Source organism: Zonotrichia albicollis, chromosome 11, assembly GCF_047830755.1.
Source record: "Zonotrichia albicollis isolate bZonAlb1 chromosome 11, bZonAlb1.hap1, whole genome shotgun sequence".
Classification (NCBI taxonomy): domain Eukaryota; kingdom Metazoa; phylum Chordata; class Aves; order Passeriformes; family Passerellidae; genus Zonotrichia; species Zonotrichia albicollis.
In genome coordinates, this window is record NC_133829.1 from 17,391,565 (window position 1) to 17,416,763 (window position 25,199).

The following is a 25,199-nucleotide window of genomic DNA, read 5'->3' on the forward strand; positions in this document are numbered from 1 at the left end:
GATCTGAGACTTGTGTCAATGAGGCAGGAGCTTGGCCCACATAGCACCGTGGCCAAAACTCAAATTGGCTGGTGGAGGAGAAGGGGATTTTGAGCAGCATGGCAGTGGGGAGCTGCTTTCTGCCAGGAGAGATTGAAATCAGCTCCTTCCTGTCCCCTCAGAGCATCCTCCTGTGCTGTGAGCAGTGTGGAGGGGGCTCACAGCTGGTCTGTCAGTCAGGGTTGAAGAAGAGAAGCTGATAAGAGTTGCCTTTGCCCCTGAAAGGAGTTGTACACCAAGGTGTGGAAATGGAGGAGAAGAAGAGATAAATAAGGGGTCTGCAGTTAGATTTTGGAGGAAGGCAGTGGTGGAGACCACCCTGCACCAGTGAACATGATGCTGATTTATTGTGGTCAGTGAATAAGTATAAACTTTGTGAGAGGGTATAAAAAGACAAAAAAGAGAGAAGCTTCTTAAATACAGGGTGTTCTTCTGTTTGTTCCAACTGTCTCAACAGCCACAGCTCAGTGCCAGCCCCACAGAAGGGTCTGGGCTCCTCCTGCCCTCCCACTGGAAGGGAAGGGCTGCTCTTCCCCAGGGCACCAAACCCCTCAGAGGCCAGGCTTAGAAACCCCCAGCCCTGAGCTCAGCTCTGGTTTTGACCCACTTTTCTCCTTGCCAGAAATGTGGCAATGGAAGAAAACAGCAGTGTGAGGTGAAGGAAGGAGAAACCTTCCTTGGGAAGGACAAGAGGCAGGCCCAGAGAGGTGTGTGAGGCTTTAACGGGCAGCAGCCTCATTGATGAAGTTATTTTCTGAGCCCTGCTGTGAAAAGAGCTGTTTGGAAGACAGTTTCAGGACATGCAATTATCCAGTTTGCCAGCTTAATGCATTCAACTTAACCTCATTTTTATGAAGCAGAAATCAATGTGGTAACTTTTTCAGGGCTAAGAGATGACATTTTATTCTTGCTTCTCTCATAAGGAGGCATATTTTTAAGCTTCATTTTCTGCTGTAACTCCTCCTTCTCCCACTTTTGCTTAAGCAGGAATACTCCAAGGACTAGAGGAAAGAGTGAGGCAATTTCCACATTCCCAGAGTCACATTAGAATGGAAAATATTTCTGAAATCTCTTTGCAATGCATGGAATCATTTTTCTTCTTGGGAAAGGACTTGGAAATGCATTTAGAACTTCAATACAAGCACTTTTTCATTAATTCCATCCAAGCACCACTTCACCTGGGAAGGATTCTGATGGTGCTGATCTTCCCCCCAGTTTTTTGGGGTTTTTTTCCAAGGAGTGCATGGCCCCTGTTCTCTGTTGTGCCAGCGCCTCTCACCCTCTCTGCTCCCACCTGGGCAGGAGTATTTTGGTCTCAGGTTTCTGTGGTTGAGATGACCCCAAGGTATTAGAAAGTCTTTTTTTCCCAGCCCCATGACTGAAGAAGAAGTTGAGATTCCTCAGTTCTGTTTTTCAAGATTGTTTGTTTTCTCTGATCTGTTCCATTCTTTCCCTGACCTGCTGAGATCTGCCCACCAGGCTGGGTTGTGGCACAGTCCCTGCCCTTGGGGTGGTGTTCCCTTTTTATACTAAGAACTACCTGGACTTTATTTACAATAATTTTCCAATACCTATCACCTATGTCAGACACTCTGTCTCTGCTCTAAACCAATCCAAAAGTGTCACCATGACAGCAGAAGATGGAGGACAAGAAGGAGAAGAAGGACAGGACATGCCCAGATTCCTCCATCTTGCCTCTTGAACCCCAATTCTAAAACGCCAAAATTCTACTTTTTCACCCTGTGACAAATTCACTATCATTCTACTCAAACTCTTGTGGCTTGTAAATCTCACACAAAGTTGGTCATTGTTTCCATGGGCTAAAATCCAAGGCACAGGTGTGTTTGACTCTGTGCCAAGGTCTCTGAGCCCCTGCCAGGGTCTGGGATTACCCAGGGCAGCCAGAGCAATGTCCTGGGTCCTGACATTTTGGTACCTGTTCCTCCCCTGTGTCTCCTTCCCTTCCCAAGCCAGAATTCCTGCAGAGCAGCAGCTGCCAGAGCTTGTGCAGAAGCTCCCCAACAAAACTGTGCCATAGAACTGGAGAGAGCAGGTGACTGCCCTGCTTCTCATGGGCATGGGCATGGGCATGGTAACTGCCCTGCTTCTCGTGGCCATGGTAACTGCCCTGCTTTTCATGGGCATGCCCCCTGGCCAAGCCCTGGCACTGCTGGCACGGTGGCAGCACACACAGGGAGTGTCAGTGACACGTGCAGAGTCCTGTCCCTGCTGAGCTGCTGCTGATGGTGTCTCTGCCATTTGCTCATCCAGTATTTATGAGGGAGAAGCCAGGAATGAGGGAAGGCCTCATCAGGGGGAACATTCTGCCTTTGGTGACAGCTGGAAAGGGAAAGTGAGAGATGTGATCTGAAAACAGCAACACCAGAATTCTGAATTTTGCTGGCTACCTTCTGGGTGTGGGCTGAGCCACAGGCCTGGAGTGCCACCATGTCCCCTGCCTTGGAATGAAGGCACCTCACAGGTATCAGCTGCAGCTCATCCACCCCCCAGAGAGCCACCAGGCCCTCTGTGACACCAACACCCCTCTCTGCAGGGTGCCCTGTCCCCAGGCTGGGGACACTGTTCACTCCTCAATAGGAACAGAGCCCAGCCCTGGGTGGGACCTTCCCATCTTTCTCTCAGCCCCATCAGTCTGGATGTGTCCAGTGGGCTTGGGGTCATGAGGGGACCGAGCAGAGGGACGGTGGGGTTGTGGTTTCTCTGGGTGCCCAGCTCCTGGGGCTTTGGAGAGAGGCAGAAATATGGGGAAGGTGTTTCTGAGCCTTGGATCCAGCCAGGATGGGTCATGAAGAAACAACCAGGGTCTGTGTGTGTTGGAGCAGAGGGAGGCTGGTCTGAGGGCAGATCTTGAGGTAAGGGGTGAGTCAGGAGCTGAAGATGCCTGGGAGCAGCTGGATCCTTCCCCTGGGATCACCTGAGCTCTGCCCCAGCATGGAGCAGCTCCAAGGGTGAAATTTGGGAGCAACTGGATCCTTCCCCAGGGATCACCTGAGCACTGCCCCAGCATGGAGCAGCTCCAAGGGTGAACTTTGGGAGCAGGGATCCTTCCCCTGGGATCACCTGAGCTCTGCCCCAGCATGGAGCAGCTCCAAGGGTGAAATTTGGGAGCAACTGGATCCTTCCCCTGGGATCACCTGAGCACTGCCCCAGCATGGAGCAGCTCCAAGGGTGAAATTTGGGAGCAACTGGATCCTTCCCCTGGGATCACCTGAGCTCTGCCCCAGCATGGAGCAGCTCCAAGGGTGAAATTTGGGAGCAGGGATCCTTCCCCTGGGATCACCTGAGCACTGCCCCAGCATGGAGCAGCTCCAAGGGTGAAATTTGGGAGCAGGGATCCTTCCCCAGGGATCACCTGAGCACTGCCCCAGCATGGAGCAGCTCCAAAGGTGAACTTTGGGAGAGCCTCTCTCGGTGCTGGCACTGACAAGCACTCCAACAAGCAGCAGCCCTGCTTCCTTGTAAACACAGGAGAAAACTGTGAGGATAATGTCCCTTAAAGGAGCTGACAGGCCTGCTTTTCCTCAAGTCCCTGGGGAGGCTGGAGAGCAGTTAAGACGCAGCAGCTGTGTTTGTTTTTTCTTCATTTATATATTTTTTTCACCCAGCAAAGTGCTGGGTGTTAATTCCTCTTGATTTGCTCAGTGCAGCCCAGTTTGGAGAGGCTGTCCCTGCAATAGGGCTGATTAGCCTCCTCCTCTCCAGTGTGCATCACCCAAACAGCCACTAATCACACTTTATCCCAACTGTGTGCCTCTTGCTGAGGCTGCAGGGAATTAGGCTGGAATTGTGCAGTTAATTACACAAACTTGGGGGAGCCAAAGTCCAGAGGCTTCTGTCAGGCCCTGTGCCCAGCTGCAGGGGATGTTCCTCTGTGGTTTGGAGTAAATTAGGGCACTGCTGAGCTCTGGGTGTCCCTGTGTCCCTGCCGTGTGCTGGAGCATCCATGGGAGGTGCAAAGTGGAGGCAGCACCTTCCTCTGCTTCCCATCTACTCTTGAATGCACAGGAAGGATGACAAGGGCTGTCCTTTGGAGAGAGGAGAAAAATCCATGACCCAGGGTGATCATTGCTTCTCCCCAAAGTGTTCCTTCCCACAGGAATGGGGGTGAGCCTTGTCCCTCTGCGCTCTGAGCTCCCTGCCCAGATCTGCTCCTTGCCAACAGTCACAGACATCCACCAGGAGCCTCTTCAGCTGATAAATCACCTCATGCTGGTGGGAAGGACAGATAAGAATTTCCACTTCAGCTCTCTTCCCTCCAGACTTGAAAGGCACGTTGGTATTTTGTGTTGGGCATCAGGCAGCCCCAGTGCAGCTCTGGAATGGGAAAGGGAAGCAGAAGGGGAGGGCAGCAGGATGGAGGGGTTTCTGTGAAAGGAGGCAGGAGGAGGGAGAGCTCTGGCATCCCCTGTCTGTCCTGGCATGGGATTGTTTGCTCTTTAGGGGCTGTTGTCAGACATTCCAAGCAGCAATATTTGTCATGTCTTTTGGGCTGTCCATGCAGCAGCTCACCCCATGGTGTGGTGGGAAGAGTGCAGCTCCACTGCAGGGAACTGGGGGGTCCTCCCTGGATCTCCTCTCATGTCCCATGGCAGGGACATTGCTGGACATGAGGTACAAGCACACAGGGATGATGCTTCTCACAGACAGGCTTTTTACCCCTCTCCTTTTCATCTTCAAGGTCATTTGAGCAGCTGGCAGGGAAAGAAGAGCACAGCCCACTTTGGGAAGATGGAAAAAACCTTTCAGTTCCACCCTGGCTGGGTGGGAGTGCTGGGAATGCAGGCAGTGAGCTGTGGAGCCAGGCTGGAATATGTTCCTCTGGCCTTTAGCCTCTCCCTCCTCCCCTCCCTGAGCCACAGCACGCAGCAAACTCCTCCAGGAGCCTTTGGAAGGAGCCTTATCTCAGAGCACTGCCCCCTTATCTGCAGCCTTCAGCCTGGCCTGCTGCACCGAGTGCTGGCTGGGGACCTGCAGCTGCTGGCAGCAGCTCCCATCTGCTGCTGGGAGTGGGAGCTGCCTGGACCCTGCCCCAGCTCCTGTGCAGCTGCACAGCCAGCCCAGGGATCCCTGCTGCTCTTGGAGCATCCCCAGCACTGCAGAAATCCGGGCTGATCTCCGTCCCTCTGGGTGCCAGTGGCATCTCAGAGCAGGGACCTCACACAGGTGGCACCCCCTGCCCAGCTCCTGCTCCTGGTGCCAGCACAGCCCGGCCTCCAGCAGCTCCCCAGGCTGGCAGCACTGGAGGGCTCTGCCCTCTCTTGCCTGAGGAGCGGCTCCCCAGGATGTGCTGCTGCTGCAGCCTTCCCTCCCCACCTCTGCAGGCTCTGAGGCACAGGGCAGGGCTGCAGGGCCCAGCAGTTGACCCTGATCAGCTAATGGGGGATTGGGAGAGGAGCTGGAGCCACAATCAGCGAGGCAGTGCCTGTTCTGATTAGCCAGCAATTTTTCTGGTCATTTGGAGAACAAAATTTGCCTGCCTGTGCTCCCTCGTGCTCCCTCCGTCCCTGGGGAGGTGTGAGCTGTTGGGTACCCCCCCAGAGCTCCCTCTGCTGCTTGGGAACTGGAGAGAAGCCGTTTCCACAGTGGTTGAAGGGGAAAGCCCAAGCTCAAAGGGCTGGGGAATATTTTACCCCAGCCAAGGCATTTCCTCAGCAGGAGGAATGGACAGCAGCATCTACACGGGGGCTTCTCCTGCTGCCATCAGCTGTGTCTGCAGCTGCTGCAGAGCTCCCTGTGCCTCCCAGCCAACAGCCAGCCCCTTGCCCAGGCTGCTGCCTCTGTGCTCTGTGGAGCCAGGAGGGTGGGAAGGCTGCACCCCTGTGCCAGCTTCATTGACAGCTGGCACGGAGCAGGGGATGTGCTGATGGATGGGAGGCAGCTGCCAGCTTCAGATGCCAGCCCTGGCAGCACAGAAGTGACAGGACCCGGGGCCAGGAACGGGTGGGGAGGAGCCTGGCACAGCCCCATGAGGGTGAGTGGTGCCTGACTCAGGTGGAGCCCTGGGAATGGGGCAGCCCAGGTGGGGTCACCACCTGCGAGGTGACCCTGCAAGGACAGCAGTGTCCCTGTCCTGGATCCTCCTGGGAGTGGGACAGCAGAGCTGTGCCCTCCCCTGGGCCCTGCTGGCTGCACTGGGAGCTGGGCCAGGTTCAGCTCCCACAGCAGGGACATGGCCACACTCCATGGGATGGCCAGGAGAGATCCTGCTGAGAGCAGGACAGCCTGCCCATGGGGGGTGTGGGGCTGGCCCCTCACACAGCCCTGCTGGCCTCCCCTGGGGACTTTGCCAGGCTTGCCAGGTCACCTTGGCTGCACTGAGTGACAGCCAGGACATGCTGGCTTGGGCACAGGTGCAGGCACAGCTGCCACAGGAGCCTCCTGTGCTCCTCATCAGCCCTGATCCCCAGTGCCCCAATTGTGTGCTCCTGCTTTTCTTGTAGCAGGGTGATGCTGCTTGTCATGGAATCATGGAATTCCAGGCTGGTTTGGGACCTAAAGCTCATCTCATTCCACCTCCTGCCATGGGCAGGGACATCCTCCATTACCCAGCTGCTCCAAGCCCTGTCCAGCCTGGCCTTGGGCACTGCCAGGGATGGAACCAAGACCCTTCCAGTCAGTGTTTTCCTCCTTGAGGTTCAGTTTAGGGTTTTCTCTGATTGCATCCTAATCCATTCTGCTCCAGCCCTTCACCTCATCCCTCATGTTCCTCAACACTTCCCTCCTCACCTCCCTTTCACCATCCAGCAGATCTGAAGAAGAGAAAATCACCAAATTCTTTGTCTTGTCAAAGTCCACGATATCCTCCACGGTATCTGGAGCACAGCTGGAGTCCATAATGAAATCCTGATGTTCAGATCATCTCTTGTCTCTGTGCTAGGGAGCTCCAAAGCTCAGCTTCAAACACCAATCACTCATTAAACATCTGAGCACCACTCCAGTCCTTCCAGAGCCTGAGGTTCCTGGTGCTTTAGGGAGATCCAGACTGATAACTGGGATATCAGACATCTGTTCCTGACTCCATTTTCAGTCTTCCCTCTGGGGCTGTGCAATTTCATCCCTCAGATTATTTTGTTTGCTGCCTTTGGGAGTGCCCACACCCATCTGTGTGCTTCTGAGCAAATTCCCTGCAGGAAGTCTCCAGGTCTGGGTGGTCATGAAGAGAAACTTCACTGAATTCCCAGGTCGGACTACCATGGACACTAAACTCTGGGAGATGATGGTTCTGTGGATCCAGGTTTAGTGGAAGGACACAAACTCTTACATTCTGTGAGGTTTCAAGGCTATGGGACACAGCCTTGATCTCAGGGTTCTGAGCCCTAAACTGTCAGGGCAGACTCACACCTGGGGTCTCCCATCCAGGCTTGGAAATCTGAAGAGGTCAAGTTCAGTGCCCTGCATTTGCCTCATCCCATGCTCAGTTTACCCTTGGGTTTTGATGTTCAGAGCCTTCACAGGCTGCTGAGAAACCCTGAAGGTCTGGTTTTTGGAGGAGGCCAACTTACTTTGGCAGAACTCTTCATGTGCAGCTTAATGCTGGTTCCATTTGTGGAGGGGAGAGCACCATAAGTGCAAAGAGAATTTGTGGTGTCATTTAAACAGGAAATCCCTGAGTGCCAAAACTTTCCCTTAATGCTACCTAAGAGGTGTCCCTGCTTCCCTTGCCTGATCCCACAGGGTGCAGCTGCTCCCATTTCTTGCCCTGCCAAAGCTTTCTGGGGTCAGGGATCCACCTTCATTCATAACCATCTGACACTGAATTATATCCCACCTTGGGTTGAGAGGCTCTTGGAGAAGACACCCATTATGGGAATGCAAAGCACTGGAGCTCTGCACTGGTGCCTTCTCCTTCCCTCTTCCAGCAGGCACAGATCCAGCCCTGCTGCAGTTTGACCAGTCCAGTAGGATTTTTTAGGGGGAGAAAAGGCAGTGTGAGCTTTCCTCAATTCCTGCTGTGGGTCTGAACCTCTCCTGGAGTCCCAGCTTGTGTGGGATTTGCAGTGTGTCAGTACAATCCCAGACATGGAGCAGCCCACAGCCTTCATGGAATGATGGAATCACAGAACCCTTAGGTTGGACAGGGCCTTAAAGATCCTCCAGTTCCATTTCTTTGCCATGGGCAGGACACCTGCACTTCCCCAGAGCATGGGCTGGGTGTTGTGCTTAGCACAGCTCTGGAGAGCTCAGCACTGGGGTCACCAGCAGTGATTCCCTGGGACCCTGAGCCCTTCCAAATCCACTGCTGCTGTTGCTGTGACCCTGAGACCTCCAAAATCCACTGCTGTGAGCCAGTGCTGCAGCCAGCAATGATTTCCTGGGACCCTGAGCCCTCCCAAATCTGCTGCTGGTTTCAGCCAGTGCTGCAGCCAGGAGTGATTCCCTGAGCCCTCCCAAATGCACTGGGGTGCTGCTGTGAGCCTGGGACCCTGAGCCCTCCCAAATGCACTGCTGTGAGCCAGTGCTGCAGCCCTGGGACCCTGAGCTCTCCCAAATCACTGCTGCTGCTGCTGTGAGCCAGTGCTGCAGCCAGGAGTGATTCCCTGAGCCCTCCCAAATGCACTGCTGTGAGCCAGTGCTGCAGCCAGGAGTGATTCCCTGGGACCCTGAACCCTCCCAAATCACTGCTGCTGCTGCTGTGAGCCAGTGCTGCAGCCAGGAGTGATTCCCTGAGCCCTCCCAAATGCACTGCTGGTTTCAGCCAGTGCTGCAGGCAGTGCCAGGGGGGAGCAGGGAGTTCTCCACACCCCCAGGGCTCAGTGCAGCCCTTCCCTGCATGCCAGGGCAGGTGCAGCCCCGTGGGCACAGCCTGGAGGCACAGCCAGCATGGCTCTGCAAGGCCCAGAGCTGGAACCCCCCAGAATGTCTGTGAATGACCCCCAGAGGTGCTGAGGGGGAGGCTGGGCTGTGGCAGCTGCTGGGGGCTGTAAGGAGTGAGCAGTGCTGCCATCCTTGGGCACCTCATCCCCTCTGGACATTTCTCAGTACTGTTATCATCATTTTTGCTTTTTCTGATGGGGGCAGATTTTCCTGCAGCTGGCCTGGGGGTTCTCAGCAATGAGGTGTCATTAAATCAGCTTGGATTGGAGAATGGTCCCCAGACCATGCAGGGCAAGGCAGGACAGGTGCACTGAGCAGGGTTTGAATTCCCCCAGGACTGAGTTTCCTTCAACTGAACAAGAACCAAGCAGAGTAAACACGAGTGAGTACACAAAGCAGCTCCATTTGTGTTCTGTAGTGAAGCTTTTCCATAGAAGCTGATTCTCTAAAACTTCTTCCCTTCTGCTCCTCTGCTGGAGAGGATGAAAAGAGAACAGGGATTGAGGGAGCACAGGGTGGAGACAGGCACTAAAAATAATATAAATGGCCATTGTAGGTTACCTGGGTCTAAAAATATTCCAGTTTTAGTTACTTGGGCTGCTTCTACACCAGAGAGTAAAGTGAATTCAGAGAAATCTGATGAGAGCAACCTGGAGGAAAAGAAAAGCTTGGCATTCTTTCCTTTAAAGGGAAGAGATAAAAAGAAAACCCTGCAAAGTAATAAGTCAGCTAGAAAAAGATGAGTTCTGTATTAATTTTTCCTGCCATATTCAGCAAAGATAGGGGCAGCCAATGAAATTGAAAAGGCAGCAAATTCCAAAAGCACTCCAGGAAATGCTCCTTGAGACAGCAGCTACTGAGCCATGGGAGCCCCTTCCACAGGGAACCCCTTCCAAGGGCTCCACTTTGGGGTTCCTGGGAGCTCCTTCCAGGGGCTCCATTTTGGGGGTTCATAGGAGCTCCTTCCAAGGGCACTTTGGGGCTTCCTGAGCTCCTCCCACAAGGAACCCCTTCCAAGGGCTCCACTTTGGGGTTCCTGGGAGCTCCTTCCAAGGGCTCCATTTTGGGGGTTCATGGGAGCTCCTTCCATGGGGAACCCCTTCCAAGGGCACTTTTGGGCTTCCTGAGCTCCTCCCACAGGGAGCCCCTTCCAAGGGCTCCATTTTGGGGGTTCATGGGAGCTCCTTCCAAGGGCACGTTGGGGGTTCCTGAGCTCCTCCCACAGGGAGCCCCTTCCAAGGGCTACTCTTTTGGGGTTCCTGAGAGCCCCTTCACAGGGAACCCTTCCAAGGGTTCCATTTTGGGGGTTCATGGGAGCTCCTTCCAAGGGCACTTTGGGGGTTCCTGAGCTCCTCCTATGGGGAGCCCCTTCTAAGGGCTCCACTTTGGGGTTCCTGGGAGCTTCTCCCACAGGGAACCCCTTCCAAGGGCTCCACTTTGGGGTTCCTGGGAGCTCCTTCCATGGGGAGTCCCTTCCAAGGGCTCCATTTTGGGGGTTCATGGGAGCTCCTTCCAAGGGCACTTTGGGGGTTCCTGAGCTCCTCCTATGGGGAGCTCCTTCCAAGGGCTCCACTTTGGGGGGTTCCTTGGAGCCCCTTCCACAGGGAACCCCTTCCAAGTTCTCCTCTTTTGGGGTTCCTGGGTGCTTCTCCCACAGGGAACCCCTTCCAAGGGCTCCACTTTGGGGGTTCCTGATCTCCTCCCACAGACACAGGGATGGTTGATAACCCCTGAATTTTCCTGCCCCTCCAAGGCCCTTCCCAGCTGCTGTTGCTGTTTCTGGGGTTGCTGGGATCCTGGTGTCTCAGAGAGCTCTGCAGATCTCCTCCTTCTCCCTGGCTGTGGCTCCTGGGACTCCTGCCCTGAGAGCTGTCATCAGCTGCGTTTCCTGTTGGATTTCTAATTAAAATGGCAGCCTTTGGGGACTCTCTTCCTGCCCAGCATGTATTAATGCATGTTAGAATATTTTAGGTAGAGTTTAAATACTGCTTTTCAATGTCTTTGTTCTGCCTGAATACATTTCTATATAGTCTATGAAATCTGTGTACAACCACAGCAGGAATTAATCCCTCATACTTTCACAAATATCATCTAGGATGCTTCTTAGTTAAAACCAGTTTTCCCTGCCCTAGATTCTTCAAGGAAATCAAGAATTCACCCAGCACTTCCCCCTTTTCTCTTGTGCTGGCATTGGAGCAGCCTTGGGTGTGCATCCCAAGGTGATGGGAGCTGCAGCTCCTCAGGATTCACCTCCCCAGTGCTGTTCCCGTGGGATTTGTCCCCTCTCAGGTGCAGCAGGAAAAGGTGACATTGCTGCTGTTGTCCCAGCAGAGCAGGAGGACCTTTGTGTCCCTGTCACTTGTCCTGGGCTGCCTGGGACATGTGACACTGCATTCAAATACATTTGTGTCACTCTGGGCAGGGACATTGTCACTGCTGAGTCCCCAGAGATGATCCAGTCCTTGCTGGGTGCTCTCACTCTGGCTCAGGAAAAGCCCAGCAGTGACAAACAAACCTGTGGGGTTTGTGCTCTGTGCCCACAGCCTGGCACTGCTCTGCCCGGTCCCCCAGGGATTGGAGCAGCCAAGGATTCTGTCCCTGGGCTGGGAGGTGCCCCAGTCCTTCCTGACAGGTGACAGACAGACGGCCCAGTCCCCTCTTCTGCCCTCTTTGAAATGCAGGAGGAGCAAAGAGAGCCCAGAGTGGATCCCAGCCAGGCCCTGGGGCTGAGCATCCTCTGCTCCCCTGTGTGGGACTCAGAAAACCAGAAACTTCCACAGACACTGAAGGGTTTGATTTGCAGCCTTGGGACAAGCTTGGGTTGATGTAAAAATACAATACACAGAGATTAAATAGAAAAATCATTAACTTATGTTTCTATAGTTGTAAGAAAATGCTTTAAATAAGTGAGAAACTGCATTGATAAATGGTGAAGGGTTTCTAGTGTAGGGGTGGGGTTGCATGGAATAAGCTGAGAGTTTAGAAGTTATAACAGAGGCATTTGTGTGCATGTGAGACAGAAACTTATTGGGTAAAAGTATCCACAGTGCAGCAGAAGGGAGTAAAGGTGACAGGTTAGAAAAGCAAAATAAACCTTGTGGCATCTGTTCATTGGGTTAGAAAGTTCTGCATTGCCTTGTAACAAAGAAACTTTCATAGAATTCACAGAATGACCAGGCTGGAAGAGACCTTCAAGATCATCAATCCAGCCCAGCCCCAACACCTCACCTAGACCCTGGCACCCAGTGCCACATCCAGGCTGTGTTAAACACACCCAGGGATGGGGACTGCACCACCTCCCTGGGCAGCCATTCCAGAACTTCATCACCCTTTCTGTAAAACTCTTTTTCCTGCTATCCAGCCTATATTTCCCTTGGTGCAGCTTGAGGCTGTGTGCTCTGGTTGTGTCAGTTCCTGGAGAAAGAGCCCAGCCCCAGCTGAGCACAGGCACCTTTCAGGAGCTGTGAGAGTGATGGGGGCAGCCCTGAGTCTCCTTTGCTCCCCCAGCTCTCTCAGGGGTTCCCCACAGGGTTTGTGTTCCCTCTCCAGCCTCTGGATGTGCTCAATGTCCCAATGTCCTTCCCAAACTGAGGGGCCAGGGCTGGGCACAGCACTCAAGCTGAGCACAGGGGAACAGTGACCCCCCTGCTCCTGCTGGCCTCTCCATTCCTCATCCAGGATGCTGTGACTTTGCTTGTGACACCTTTCAGCTGTGGCCAGCTGCTTGCACCTCTAAAACCTCACAGCCTCTCAGACTGATGTTTATCTGAGCAAAAAATCCTTCTTAGCCCAAAACAGTCCCATCCCTTCGTTATTAGTGGGGATAATGATACCCTGAGTGTGCATACACTCTGCCCCGTGCCACAGGAAACATTCCCAGCTCCAGGCCTGCCAGGAGCTTCCTCCCTGGACATTACAGCCCCTGGCAGCCCCCAGGAGCCCGGGCTGGAAGTTGTGCCTGGTTGCTGTGGCTGTAATGGAATTAGAGCTCAGGATTGAGTTAGGTGGGAGCGCTCAGCGTCCCTGAGGAGAACAGAGCATCCTGGCAGGCTGGGCCAGGCTGGAGCAGCCCCAGGTGCTGCTTTGGGACAGTAAAAAGTCAAATACAACCCAAAGGCTGTGCCACCTGCCCACACTGCCCCTGCTGTGCCCAGCACAGAGACCCTTTCACTCCTTTTGGGGAGTGCATTTTTGGCTCTCTTCTTCCCCTGTGCTCCTACAGACCCCCAAACTGGCTTAGCAGAGGGGTAACAAGTGAGTGTTGTGCTGTCTTGTTTGAAATGCATCAAAGAAATAATGTCAATTGATCAAGAGCAAACTGCAGGAGTTCTGTGGTTCTTCAGCAAGTTTGCAGTTCCAGGACAGAACCTAGTGAGTTCATATTCAATCTCAGCTGTTAATCACATGGATCCCTAGGGATCAAGCTTGGATTTTGAAAAATCTGTTCTGAATTTTAAAGAAAAAATTCAGGTGGGACTGAAAGGAATAAGACAACAAAGGTTGCTGGTGATTTCTTTCTGAAATGGGGAATGAGAGCTGTTCTATGAGCAGTCAGAATTTTGAGAAGACAATTCTCTGTCTCATTGAGGAGTCTGTTCTCTTGGTGTGACTGTGTTTCTGCCATGTCCTGGTGCTGTGTTTATGGATACAAACAGTGCCTGGCTCCCAGGTCAGGCTCTGGCATGGGGACAGGGAGGCACCTGTGGCACACCAGACATTCCCTGAATCCGCTCTCAGAGGCTGCAGAGGGAGCATCAGATGAGCTCCAGGACAACAGATCTAAAACAAATGAAGGGATTTCATTTACTGGTGTTTAACTTCCACCTCCTGACCAGGGACCTTCAGGCTGTGCCAAAGCTGTCACTGTGGAACTCAAACAGCTTCCAAAGAGCCATGGCATGGAAGGAAAGGGTTGGGATCCCTTCCTTAGCACAGCTTCCCAATGTCCTGTGGGAACAGGTCCAGGGCAAGGCTGGCACTGCCTTGGGCACTGCCACAGCCTGAGCAGGGGGCAAGGCTGGCATTGCCCTGGGTGCTGGCACAGCCTGGGCAGGGGGCAAGGCTGGCATTGCCCTGGGTGCTGGCACAGGCTGGGCAGGGGACGAGGCTGGCAGTGGGCTGGCACAGGCTGAGCAGGGGACAAGGCTGGCACGGGCTGAGCAGTGCTGGCAGTGGGCTGGCACAGGCTGAGCAGTGCTGGCACAGGCTGGCACAGGCTGAGCAGTGCTGGCACTGGCCTGGCACAGCCTGAGCAGTGCTGGCAGTGGGCTGGTACAGCCTGAGCAGTGCTGGCACAGGCTGGCACAGGCTGAGCAGTGCTGGCAGTGGGCTGGTACAGCCTGAGCAGTGCTGGCACAGGCTGGCACAGCCTGAGCAGTGCTGGCACAGGCTGGCACAGCCTGAGCAGTGCTGGCAGTGGGCTGGCACAGCCTGAGCAGTGCTGGCAGCGGGCTGGCACAGCCTGAGCAGGGGACAAGGCTGGCAGTGGGCTGGCACAGGCTGAGCAGTGTTGGCAGTGGGCTGGCACAGCCTGAGCAGTGCTGGCAACACTGTTTGCTCCGTGCTGCTCGTGCCAGCTGCCTGCAGACTGGGCCTGGCAGCTCAGTGCATCCCAGGCTGATTTCCCACTCAGGCCAGGCAGGTTTGCTCAGACCACAAGTGAGCCCTCCTGGCAGAGGCTGCAGCCTCACCTGCAGCTCCTGGCTCAGGCATCCATCACCCCCGTGCTGCTGTTCCAGGGGCAGTCCCTGGCACCACCCTGCACCTCTCAGTGCCCCTCTGGAGCCATTTCCAGGCCCGCAGGCCCCAGTTTCCTGTTTGCCCAGTTTTGTGTGCTCTGTCCCTTTCTCAGGGATTTCAGCCTCCTTTCCCCTCAGCATCCCAGATATTCCTTTCCCTGGGCACATCTATGTATAGCTCCTGAGCAAGGCAGACCTTTTGTCTGGTGACTGTGGTCATTCTTAAACGTCCAAAAAAGCCCGTGACCTATTTCCAGCAGTGATTCATTGCAAGCCTCTCAGAAGGACTACAATTCCCAAAGATGCAGATAAGAGCCCTGAGAGATTAGAGCCAGCCTCAGCAGGTAAGAGATCTAATTCCCCTTGAGAACCAGACACCCAACCTATTTACAGCTCTGGGGGCTTGTTTTCCTTCCCTTTTCCAAAGGATCCTGTGGAAAACCTGAGCTGGGGGCGTGTGGGAACATAAACCCCATGGAAAAGCAAAGCAGAGCTTCCTCCAAAGCCACAGAGCTGCTGGAAAAAGCCCTGGCCCCAATCCTTGTGTTGCTGTTCCTGGAGGTGACAGTGTCACCATCCTTCCTCCCTGGAGCTGCTGCTGTCTCACACCCAGGGCAGTCTCACACTCAACCCAACCCCAAATGTTTTTTTCCTGGAGGTTGTGAGGGAACTGTGCAGGAAACACAGTCGTTTGAGTTGTGCTAGAAAATATTTTTAAAAGTCTGTGTCACGTTGCCGTGGTGACAAAAGTTCTTAAAATGATGAAGATTAAAGTCTAGGCTGGGAATGGTGGCATGGGGAGAGGAAGGGGGGCTGCTGTCATGACAACCTCAACTCTGAGAGTGCAAGAGGCAAAACACACGGTGGTGGCAGGATCTTTGGGGTTTATATATATCCATAAACATCTGCCAGCTACGCCAGCCTTCTCAGTGCTAATTAGTCCTGCTATTTCACCTTTCTCTGCTGTAAATGTTTTCCAGTAGACACAAATCTCAGAGGGAGAAGGCAAGAAAATGCCTTTTTTCCCTGTTTCCCTTTGCTTTCTGTTCTCTATCTCTGTTTCCTGAACTTCTGCCTGGGGAAGAACTTCCAGTGACCAGGAGCAGCTACATGGGAAGAGCTAAATCACCTGAGGAGGAGGAGGCTTGGTGGTCCCTTACAGAGTTTTCCAGCCTCGGGCTGGGGCAGGAGCACTGGCACACACTGAGACACCTCTTTGGGCCATCCCACAGCCCAGGAGCAGCAGATCAGAGCTGCCAGCCCGAGGTTTGGCTGAAAACTTTGCCCTCAGGATTTTCCCTGCTCCGTGCCCTGCTGGTCCCTGTGGGATAGCTGAGCTCAGGGAGATTGGGAATAAGAGCAGCTGAGTGTCAGCACAGCCCCCGAAACCTGCAGAGGAAAAACTGCCAGGGCAGCACAAAGGATCGGTGGATTTGGAGTGTAAAATGTGCTTGGCTATCTCTGCTCGCACCTGGGCCCCGCAGCGCTCCCCTCCCGCGGCCGCTGCGGGCGCAGCGCGGCCCCGCCCGGTGAGTGACGGCAGCATCAGCGGCGCTGCTGACACTGCTCGTGTCACCCGCTGCAAAGCAAGCAGAAAAGCAGAATCAACCCCAAACTCTTGCCTTCATCTAAAACTTGATCTTCTGCCTCTGGCTGGCTGCTGGCGCAGCAGAACGCGGGTGAGCACAGCCCCAGCCCGCGCTGGAGTGTGCACACAGCCTGCAGATGTTGCTGTGCTCCACAGCCCTGCCCTGCTCAGCCCATCTGCTGCTGCCAAACCTGGCCCAAACCAGCTGCATCCCAGCTCCCTCCTTGTCCCAGGCACTCTGTGATGGGCACAGCCCAGAGCTGTCTGTGAGAAACACGTTCACTCTCCTGTGAACATTGAAAAAGTTTAATAAAGGACAGTAGGAGACGAGGAGCACAGAGCAAAGGTTATTGTGGCATCAGCCAAGAGCCCCCTGTTATCTTTGGGGCATGTCCTGGTTTAGGGCAAATTTAACCCTAACCCCTTAAATACCTTTAATTACATCAGCCCTTTGCATATTCACAGACCTTTGTGCACAGTAAACTTTTCCCCAAACTGGTTTACATGTTCTGAGGATTGTTTAGCACATCTCTGCTTTGGATCTGCTCTTTTAGAGCCTGTGCATTCCTGGGTTTTGGTTTTAGTTCCTTTTTATCCCCTCCAGTCCTGGGCCCTGGCCCACACTGCCTGCAGAGGGTGAGTGCTGCTGGCTGGCACATCTGTCCAGCTGTGCTCACCCTGTGTGGCACATCTGCCCAGCTGTGCTCACCCTGTGTGGCACATCTGCCCAGCTGTGCTCACCCTGTGTTCACTGGGTGTTATCCCATCCCAGCAGGCACTGTGACACAGCACACTGATATCAGGTTTAATGAACAGAAATAAAATCCAAATCTTTGTAACAAACTTACTTTAACACCGCACATCTAAAATCCATTAATATTTGCAAAAAGGCAATATTATAATTTGTATTTATAACATGTCTGACCCACTGCTGCTCCTTCCAAAGGGATCCTTCCTGCTTCCTGAGGTGTCATTAAACCCAACTTTGTTCCTTTAGGGGATTCTTTCCTTCCCCAGCTCAGCCTGTTGCCAGCAACAATCGCCTTGGAAATTTGGAGTTTTTATCTTTGTATAATTTAGTGGCTAGAACAGCATTTTGTCTGTTCTTCCAAAGAAAAAAAAATGTGTAAAAATGTGTCCATTCTTCCTAAACACCAAAACCTGAGGAGTTGCTCAGGACAGGAAACCTCCTGGAGTCAAATTTGATTATATTTTGATGCAGCTTAAGAATGACATCGCTGGGAGAAGAAATAGGAAGTTGGGGAGGGTGAGGAAGGAGCAAGGAGCAGGGGATGAGGCATTTCCCACAGCAGCATCAGGAGAGGGGAACGAGCAGCTGAGATGTTGCTGTGTGTGCCAGCAGGGTGGGTTCATTCCACAGGTGCAATTCCTGGGGGAGCTGCCCTTTCCCTGCCAGCCTGATTGCTGTGTGTGCCCAGAGTGGCTCAGGGTTGGATCTGTGTGCCCCAGGTATGCTCAGGGTTGGATCTGTGTGCCCCAGGTGTGCCCAGGGCTGCTCTGTGTGTCCTGGGTGTGCTCAGGGTTGGATCTGTGTGCCCCAGGTGTGGTCAAGGCTGCTCTGTGTGCCCTGGGTGTGCTCAGAGTTGGATCTGTGTGCCCCAGGTGTGCCCAGGGCTGCTCTGTGTGCCCTGGATGTGCCCAGTGCTGGCTCTGTGTGTCCTGGGTATGCTCAGGGCAGCTCTGTGTGCCATGGGTGTGCTCAGGGTTGGATCTGTGTGCCCTGGGTATGCTCAGGGCTGGATCTGTGTGTCCTGGGTATGCTCAGGTGTGGCTCTGTGTGCCCTGGATGTGCTCAGGGCTGGATCTGTGTGCCCTGGGTATGCTCAGGGTTGGATCTGTGTGCCCTGGGTATGCTCAGGGCTGGATCTGTGTGCCGCCCTGGCTCTGTTTGTGCTCAGGGCTGATTTTGTGTGCCCCAGGTGTGCTAAGGGTTGGATCTGTGTGCTCCAGGTGTGCCCAGGGCTGCTCCGTGTGCCCCAGGTGTGCTAAGGGTTGCATCTGTGTGCCCTGGTTGTGCCCAGGGCTGCTCCGTGTGCCCCAGGTGTGCCCTGGCTCTGTGTGCCCTGGCCATGCTCAGGGATGGGTCTGTGTGTCCTGGGTGTGCCCTGGCTCTGTGTGCCCCAGGTGTGCTAAGGGTTGGATCTGTGTGCCCTGGTTGTGCCCAGGGCTGCTCTGTGTGCCCCAGGTGTGCCCTGGCTCTGTGTGCCCTGGCTGCATTCCCCAGGGCTCCCATGCTCAGTGCCCTGGGTGTGCCCAGGCTCTTTGCCCCCCTGGGCAAGCCCACCCGGCCAGTTCTGTGGTTTTTGTCCCTCCCTTGCTGCAGCTTCCCAGGCTGGGTCTGCTCCTCAGGGCCCCCAAAGCCTTCCCCTCTTGCATGAGTTGTGTCAGTCAGGGCTCACCCTGGCTGTGCAGGAGGTGACATTTGCCACAAGAACTGGCACTGATCCCCAAACCACAGCTTTATCAGTGAGCTGCCTTCAGTTTGCACAGTGGCTGGGATCAGCTCCTTGTCCAGGCTGGCTTTGGGACTAAACAGGATGAGTGGTTTGGGTGATCCAGAGCCACAGCAGCTGCTGCTGCAGGGCCTCAGCACAGGCACCCTCAGTAATCTGGCTAAACTGGATTTTAGGCTCAGCAAAGCTCTTTGCAGCACCCACCTATCCCCAGTCTATGGGAGATTAACACTGAGGTTTGAAAAGGCAGCTAATGCCTCTGTGAGGAAAGTGGATCTTTACCTCTGTTATCTTCAAAAGCCAAGGAGAGAAAGGCAGACTGAAAGACATGTCAACTTTCTTCCCCACAGCCCACAAATACTCCTCTTAAATGTGAGTAAACACGTTTTTCCTCACAGCAGAACAACCTTAACTCTGACCCTGGAGCACTCACAACATCATATGAGTCTGTTTTGATTCTCTTCTGAGATTTGTATTTCCTTCTCAGGTCTGTGGGTTTTTTAAGCCATAAATGAAGAGTAAATTCTTTGCTTCTTTTAAGCTGGAGCAGTGTCACAGCTCCTTGATTATCCCCAGGGGATTTATCACAGTTGTATATTAACCATGGTGTGGGCACAGACACCAGCACTGGCTCGGGACCAGGCAGGGTGTGGAGCTACAGGATTCCTGCCACGTTGGCAGTGCAGCAGTGAAGGGCAACACACAATTTCATTGCTTTCCTGTGGAGCAGAATCTGCTCAGGAGCCCCATGGATGGCAGTGAGTCCTGCCAGAGGCAGCACTCAGCTCTGCTGGCTCACCCTGCCTCAGCCAGGATCACAGGGGTGCCTCTGCATCAGGGCCCCCAGAGGCCTGGGAGAGCCCCTTGGCTCCAGGCACAGCAGCTCCAGAGTGGGAGAAGCCAGCAGGGATGTGCAGTCAGATCCCAGCAGGGATGGGCTGTGAGATCCCAGGCTGGATGTGCAGATCCCAGCTTGGATGTACAGATCCCAGTCTGGATGTGCAGTCAGATCCCAGCTGGATGTGCAGATCCCAGTCTGGATGTGCAGATCCCAGTCTGGATGTGCAGTCAGATCCCAGCTTGGATGTGCAGATCCCAGCCTGGATGTACAGATCCCAGCTTGGATGTACAGATCCCAGTCTGGATGTGCAGTCAGACCTAAGCCCAGATGTGCAGATCCCAGTCTGGATGTACAGATCCCAGCCTGGATGTGCAGATCCCAGCCTGGATGTGCAGTCAGATCCCAGGCTGGATGTGCAGATCCCAGTCCAGATGTGCAGATCCCAGCCCAGATGTGCAGTCAGATCCCAGTCCAGATGTGCAGATCCCAGTCTGGATGTACAGATCCCAGCCTGGATGTGCAGTCAGATCCCAGTCTGGATGTGCAGATCCCAGCCCAGATGTGCAGTCAGACCTAAGCCCAGATGTGCAGTCAGATTCCAGCCCAGCTGTGCCAGCAGAGCCAGGGACAGGGGCTGTGCCAAGGGTAGGCCCTGGCAGGGTGTGCCTGGAGCAGCTGCTGCCCTGCCCAGTGCTGCCCCAGTGTGTGCCAGCCCCAGAGCCCCAGCCAAGCTGGAGCAGAGGGATGGTGGTGACCAGGCTGGAGCAGAGGGATGGTGGTGGCCAGCCTGGAGCAGAGGGATGGTGGTGGCCAGGCTGGAGCAGAGGGATGGTGGTGACCAGGATGGAGCAGAGGGATGGTGGTGGCCAGCCTGGAGCAGAGGGATGGTGGTGACCAGGCTGGAGCAGAGGGATGGTGGTGGCCAGCCTGGAGCAGAGGGATGGTGGTGGCCAGCCTGGAGCAGAGGGATGGTGGTGACCCGGATGGAGCAGAGGGACTGTGGTGGCCGTGGTTTGGACAGCACCTGAGCCTTGTGCCAGCACAGAGCAGCAGGCCTAATTAACCACACAGCCTTGACTGGAGGCACTGCCAGAGCCAGGCCCCACTTCTCCAAGGTGTCCTTGATTCCTTCCAGCTCAGGTGCTGAGTTTGGAGGATGCTGCTGCAGCCCAGATGGAGGAGAGCTGCACAGGTACTTGGGGCTGACAGGATTTCAGATTGCTCCTGATAGGATCCCGGTAGCTCGTGCTGTACAAGTGCAGTTTCTGAGATGGAGCTCTTACATAACCTGAAATGACTTTTGGAGGCAAGTTTTGGTCCTCCCACTTTCCCAAGCTGTCCTTTCCACAACAATTGCAAGGTGAACTTTGGCTGGAAGGACAGAACTGATTTTGTAGCAGGGATACTGAAGCCAGAGCTTGTTTTGGTCTGTCAAAACCCACGGATATTCTCTATCCAGGAATATCCTTTAAATGGGAATCCCTGCTCTGCTCTTCTCCTGGCTCCCTTTTTCCCAGTGCAAGCAGCAGAAAGTCAGGAAGCACAGGCAGTGCTGGGGTGGAAGGAGCTGTGATGCTCTGGGACCCAGCCTGGGTTGTGTTACAGCAGAACACAAAGTCCTGAGTGTTCCTGATGGAAACCAGAGAAGTTGCAATCACCACTCGTGTTCCTCTGAGCTCTTCTGGAATGTTCCTGGCCCTGCTCTCCCTGGTGAGCCAAGGAAGTGCTGGAGGGCACTGCAACACCCGGGTCAGAATTCTGTGTGACTCCAGCACCTCTTTGCAGTGGGAGCTTCTCAGTGGCAGGAGTTTGTCCCCAGCCCTTCACAGTTATTCCTGCACCAGGAGTGCTCCTGCTTTTCTCTTGCATGGCAATGCAAATGTATTCCAAGGAGTGGGCAGGAGCTGGGAACTCCTGAGACATTTGGAACTGGAGTTGTCTCACCTGCAGCTCAGACATTTGCAGTTCATAATCATAATTACTTCTGGGAATCCCTGAGCTCCTTCTGAGGTGCCACAGCCCAGATGTGTCACCCTCAAGGATCTGTTCCCATCCAGGGACTCTGGTGTTCCAGTCCAGATCCCAAGGACTGAATCCAGCCTCTCCTCTCTCTGCATGCACCAAATGAAGCCTGACTAGGATGGATCCCCACCCTCCTCTCAGAAGCTCCAAATCCATCACCTGCTCCCTGAGCCATCCATGCCCTCGGGCTCTTCACTGTCTGCTTTTCATCTATCAAAGGAAGGCACGTCCTTCCTCAGTCTGACAGGGCTTCTCCCTGCCCCTGGCTGGAGCTCCCTGGGTTACAGCCGGGCTGGAGCTCTTTGAAAAACACCCGGAGGTGTGAGAGGAAAAGTCATTAGCACAGAAAAACCCTGATGGCACAAAAGATCCTTCTGCAAACTGCTGCTCCAGCTTCATTAAAAGCACAGCCCCGGGCTCTCATTCCAACAGGATGGATTCGCTCTGGGTTATCTAAATGAGAATGATCATTTCTGCAGAGGGAGGAAAACAGAGGAAACCAGGAGGAATTATTCTGTATGAAATATGTGCTCAGCTTTCATACTGACCTATTGAGTCAGCAGTGAGAGCTGGATTTCCTAGAACAGCCTTTCATGCTGCATTTTGGAGATATTCTTCTTTTCAGCCCTGAAAGATCACTCAAATGGCCTTTCTCACACTGGCAGTGTGGCCTCCAGCCTGGATGCAGGGAAATAATGGAGTTAGCAGCAGTTACCCAAACCATTCATCCTTCTGGATTGCAGCATCCTTGTGCTCCCTCCTGGCAAGGGTTGGGCATGTGGGCATCACTGTGGGTGTGTTACCCTGAGGTGGGCATGGAGAGCTGCACAGCTCCAACAGCAGCAATTCCAGCTGCAAAAATGTGATTCCTTTGCTGATAACAAAGGTTTCCTGCTGTCTTAGCTGTTGAGCTGCCTTCCTGTGGGATGAGAGGCTGATCTGTGGTGTGGGCAAACGTGGCAGGCACACAGTGCCAGGATTGTCCCTGTTGGAGCAGCCAGGTGGATGGATTTGGGCACACATCACACAGCCTGTCCCCTGTGTCACCAACCACCCTGACACTCATGTCCCTTGTAAGGTAATGCCACCTGAACCCCTTTAGATCAGGGGCTGTGTCACTTCTGACCTGTAAGGAAGTTGTGTTTGCAGCTTTGTTTTCCACATGAAGAACTGACAGAGGAGGAAAACCAGCCCTGTCTGCCATGGTTCTCTTTTCTTTACCCACCTGGGCAGGGTTGTAACAGCAGAACACAAGGAGTACAAGAAAAGAGATGAATCAGATTCTCTTCCAGAAGCCTCTGCTGAGTTGGAGGCCGTTCCTTGTTGCATTTGATTCATGCAGAGACTGCAGCTGACACCCAGCACAAAGGCAGCTGCCACCATGGGTCACTGAGGAACACGTATCCAGCGAGAACAGAAAGCAAAGAAGGGCATTGCAGCTAAAAGATGGAATTACAGAGTTGATTCCTCAGGGGTGGTTGATGGTCCAGAAATATTTGCAACCACCTTGTTTTATAGAAGGAGTTATGGAGCTTTTAACGGTAAATTAGAAGGCAGAGTTGCAGGGCAGGAGGGAGTAATAGGAGCCCCCATGAGCCAGGTCTCATAAGCTCTTAGAGGTTTATTTCTCACCCAAGATAGCTCAGCTACCTTTGGAGGCATAAAATCAGCAGGATGGCTTCTGTTGCAGTGTTGGAAACAAAAATGCTTAATAAAAGACAAAATAATAAACTCTTTACAGAGAAAAACTTATCTAGGTAAAACCCCTGGTAAAACCCCCCACAAAAACCATTCGTTTGTTTGTTCTCTTTTTCTAGTAAATTGCTCAGGTGGGACTTTTTGGCTCCTGTCCCACTGGCTATGCTTAAGTTTGAGGCGAAGTCCCCCAAGCCTATGAGATGCCTTTTTCACATAATCAAGGCCAGAAACTTCTGAGCTTCTTTCCTTTTTAAGGGGACAGAGGACAGTTTTGTCACTCCATCAACAGGGGGCACATTCCTATAGGAGGGGTGACTGATGATGAGTTTGTGTTTTGGTTTTTCAGCTGGTTCTGCCTGCCTGGTTCTGTATTTTGGTCTTTAAGCTGTTTTTCAGGTGGTTCTGCTTGCACACTGTGCCTGAGCTGAGCAGGTGCAGCTTTAGCAGGGTTCTGGAGCCTGGCACTGTGTGCAGTGCCGCTGGGGGCTGTTTGGGGGAGCTGCTGTCTCACCTGTCGCTGTGTGCCCGCAGATCTTCCACATGACCTACGACCTGGCCAGCGCCGTGGTGCGGATCGTCAATCTGATCGGGATGATGCTGCTGCTGTGCCACTGGGACGGCTGCCTGCAGTTCCTGGTGCCCATGCTGCAGGACTTCCCCGACGACTGCTGGGTGTCCCTCAACCGCATGGTGGTGAGTGCTGGCCAGAGAGCGCCTGGACCTGCTTGTGCTTCCTCCTTTCTTCCCTGTTTTATCATTTCCCCCTGCTTCCACTCTCTTCCCAAAGAGTGAGCCCGATGCCAGGTGTTGTATATTTCATTCCCTTGATCGCCTCGTAACAAACAATTAAATATAAATATATATAAATAACAAAACATATATAGAATACAAAATATATATAATATATAGTATATATTAAATATTATATATAATATTTTATAGAATATATAATAAAAATAATATACAATATACAATATACAATATACAATATACAACATACAACATATAATATATAATATATAATATATAATATATAATATATAATATATAATATATAATATATAATATATAATATATATTATATAATGTATATTATATAATATATAATATTTTAGGAATGTAACCATATAATATATGATATAAAATATAAATAAATTCTATAATATATAATATGTAGTATATAGTATGTAATATATAATTCATATATGACACCTAGTATATAATATATCTAGTATATAGTATATAACCTATAATATACAATAGAAATATATCTTTTATATATGTTATTTATATATTATGTATATGTATATATGTGTATATGTATATATGTATATATGTATATGTATACATATATGTGTATATATCTATACATATCTATATATATCTATAGATAACATATATAAAATATATATTTCTATTGTATATTATATATTATAGGTTATATACATTTATATGTAGATATACACATATATACACATATACATATATATATACACATATATATTTATACACATCTACACATCTACATATATACATATATACATATACATATATACATATACATATATATATATATATAAAGAATTAAATACAAATAACCTGCTCAGAGTTGGTGGGCAGGGTCTCCCCTCTGGAGCATCCCCCATGCAATCCATGCTCCCCCATCCCCACCTCTCAGCCCTAAACTGACCCCTCTGCGGCGCCCACTGCCATCCCCCAGCTTCCCGTTCCTCCTTTCATTCCCCCGGGGCTGTCCCGCCGCTTCCCGGGGCTGTGGGCAGGGAGGGAGCTCCTGCAGGGACACAGTGCCGGGGTTTGGGGACAGGGGACAGCTCCTGCAGGGACACAGTGCCAGGACATGGAGGCGGGTCCAGCAGGGACAGTCCCGGGACAGGGAAGCAGATCCTACAAAGTCACAATCCCAGGGTTTGGAGGCAGATCCTGCAGGGACAGTCCCGGGACAG

General features: G+C 52.7%; 1 protein-coding gene across 1 annotated transcript in view; it reads left to right on the forward strand.

The window, feature by feature from the left end:
- The window catches only part of HCN4 (hyperpolarization activated cyclic nucleotide gated potassium channel 4), a 102,949-nt gene that overhangs the window by 40,405 nt on the left and 37,345 nt on the right, over window positions 1–25,199 (forward strand). Inside the window, exon 3 of the mRNA XM_074549624.1 lies at window positions 23,767–23,928. Within this exon, the coding sequence (XP_074405725.1) occupies window positions 23,767–23,928 (162 nt within the window). The remainder of the gene's footprint in view (window positions 1–23,766; window positions 23,929–25,199) is intronic.